This window comes from Setaria italica, chromosome V (genome assembly GCF_000263155.2).
Source record: "Setaria italica strain Yugu1 chromosome V, Setaria_italica_v2.0, whole genome shotgun sequence".
Lineage (NCBI taxonomy): Eukaryota > Viridiplantae > Streptophyta > Magnoliopsida > Poales > Poaceae > Setaria > Setaria italica.
This window is the reverse complement of record NC_028454.1, coordinates 38,290,257-38,292,835: the sequence shown is the minus strand read 5'-3', so window position 1 is coordinate 38,292,835 and position 2,579 is coordinate 38,290,257. Positions and strand designations below refer to the sequence as shown.

General features: G+C 57.7%; 1 protein-coding gene across 1 annotated transcript; it reads left to right on the top strand.

Annotated features, from left to right (window-relative positions):
* Positions 1-204: 204 nt before the first annotated feature.
* Positions 205-954, top strand: LOC105914425 (glycine-rich cell wall structural protein 1.0-like). The gene has a single exon (XM_012846045.1). It carries the CDS (start codon positions 205-207, stop codon positions 952-954), a length of 750 nt encoding a protein of 249 aa, XP_012701499.1.
* The last annotated feature ends 1,625 nt before the right edge of the window (positions 955-2,579 follow it).

The window sequence follows — 2,579 nt, the reverse complement described above, 5'->3', positions numbered from 1 at the left end:
GCTGTGGGAAAAGCAGAGGACCGTTTGGTTAGAGGAGCTGTGAAACTGTAGGTTGTGTAAGAAATACCTGTAATGCCCCTAAAGGTCTCTGAGTGTGTTTATATGCAAATTGCTCGTAACAAAATAAATTTTATATATTTTTCATCCATTAAAGTGATTGGTCCACATAAATAAAATTATATCCATCAAAAGTTCTATACAAGGATGCCATCCTTCAACATGGATGAGCAGGGAGTGGCGGCCGGCTGGCCGGCGGCCAGCAACCGGGGGCGATGGGCGGCGGGGTGCGGCGGCGGGGTCGTCGAGCGGCGGCTGTCTAGGGGGCGGGGTGTGGTGGGCGGCCGGGGCACCGGGAGGCGGCCAGCGACCGAGGGCAGTGGACGGCCGACCAACGGAAGGCGGACGGCTGGCCAGCAGCCGGCAACCTGGGGTGACGGGCGGCGGGCGGCGGCGGTCGGGGTCATCGGGCGGCAGCCGTCCTGGGGTGGGGGTGTGGCGGGCGGCCGGGGGCATCGGGCCGGCGGCCATCCGGGGGGCGGGGTGTGGCGGGCGGCCAGGGGCGCCGGGAGGTGGGTCGGCGACCGAGGGCGGCGGCCGGCGAGCCGGCGGATGGCGGACGGCGGGCCAGCAGCCGGCAACCTGGGGCGACGGGCGTCGGGTGGCGGCGGTCAGGGTCGTCAGGCGGCGGCCGTCTGGGGACGGGGGTGTGGCGGGCGGCCGGGGGCGCCGGGTCGGCGGGAAGCGGACCGGCGTCCGGGGCCGGCGGATGGCGGGCCGACGGACAGCGGATGGCGGGCCGGCGGACAGCGTTCGGTGGCGACGGGCGGCGGGGTGCGGCGCCGGGTCGGCGGGAAGCGGACCGGCGTCCGGGGCCGGCGGATGGTGGGCCGGCGGACAGCGACGGGCGGCGGGGTGCGGCGACGGGTCGGTGACGGGAGGAGCGGACAGACGTGATGGGAGAAATAGATGGGGGCAAAAAATGAATCGTTACTTTCATAATCAGTGGCAGGTGGGTAATTTTTTACCCCAAAAGCACTTGAAAGCAGGGGGGAAGGTGCTTTTGATTTTATACTAGAGCAAAAGTAGCTTTTGGGCAAAAGCACGTAGAGCTTTTAGGTCCTTTGGTTGGCTTTTAGCTTTTGCAAAAGCAAAAGCAGGTTGGAAAGCCCAACCAAAGGCACCCTAAGCTCAACAAGACTTAACCGACCGGTGGAAAAACTACTCCACCAACTTCTAGACATGCAAGGCTCTTTGGCTGAAGGGTTTGTTTTGCCAAAAGCGATTTCAGTAGGTTCTTACTTTCAATATTTTAGCTCAGGCTCTAAGTTCATTAACTGATCTACGTTAGCAACTTATGCTAAACAAACATAGTTTCCAAACAATTTAAAAAACAAGCATCAAGGTTCACATCATCATCATGTTCCATCTTTACTCAGTGTAGCATAGTGATCAAGCAGTCCCAAACCGTAAGAGGCAGACGAATCAATTCGAATTTCTTAACCATGCATGGTGAACCTAATCTCACGACATCCGTGCACCACAGAGGGTCGCTTCCTGTGTCGGCCGTCCCCATCAATTCCCAGGCGTGTGTCAGGTCCAAACTTCCCTTGGCATGCAATGCTCCATAGTCCCGACCTCTTGCCGTACTGTCACCACACTTGCACCCACATGATGCACCACGGGAACCTCGTTCCAGGGACAGCAGGGGTATAAGCCACGCCCTAGTTCAATCAGGTACTAGGCTTCCCCATCCCATACTAGGTATGAGATTAGTATTTTCAAATACTTGATCACGAACACCAACACGTTTTGACCTTAAACAATTTATGTAGACAAACGAGGCAATCCACCGACCACCAAAAATAGTTCATAAGGCTCTGCCCCGTCCACCGTCCTTATAGTGGTGACAAAGGAGAACAAGCAACTCCTATAACTCGCGAGTGACAGGGGATCACTCCGAAATTTGACATAGATACCCTTGGTCAAAAGAAAAAGATACAGCCGAGCTCTCCGGCGAGGCGGACAAGGGTCGGGTGCAACAGATAGGGGTCGGGCGAAACGGACAAGGGTCAGCAGCTTACCTTTGGGCCTACTGACAAAGTCTTTGGGGTCGGGAAGAAGCAAGCTCAGGCGAAATGTCGAAGGGCGTTTAAGGCTCGGGCGGTGGCAAGGTCTGGCGGTTTTCCCGACGGCAACGGTGCTTCTTGTGGACAACAAGTAAGCTCTAGCACAGCGCGAGGGAAGGCGAAACGGCTGGTGGGGTGTTGGGCGGAAGGGGAGCTCCACAGAGAGCTCAGGCGACGGCACTTGCGTGTGAAGCAGAGAAGTGTGCGGCTGCGAGTGCGCTGGAGAAGAACAAGCAAGCAAGGCGGCAAGGCGGTGGTGGCAAAAGGGAACTCCAGTAAGAGGCTTCGATACCCCCTTTTATAGCTGTGCGGAAGAGAAAGAGTTCAAGCAGCGCGAGGATAAGATCGAAGAGAATGGAGTGCTCTGCCGCGGCGGCAATTGGTCGGCGTCTCCATTGGCCAGCGAAGCGGAGCTCCGAGGACAGGGTCTTACGGCATTGGGCACTGAAGACA

Coding starts and splice junctions, on each gene's coding strand:
- LOC105914425 (XM_012846045.1), top strand. CDS start 205: ATGCCATCCTTCAACATGGATGAGCAGGGAGTGGCGGCCGGCTGGCCG.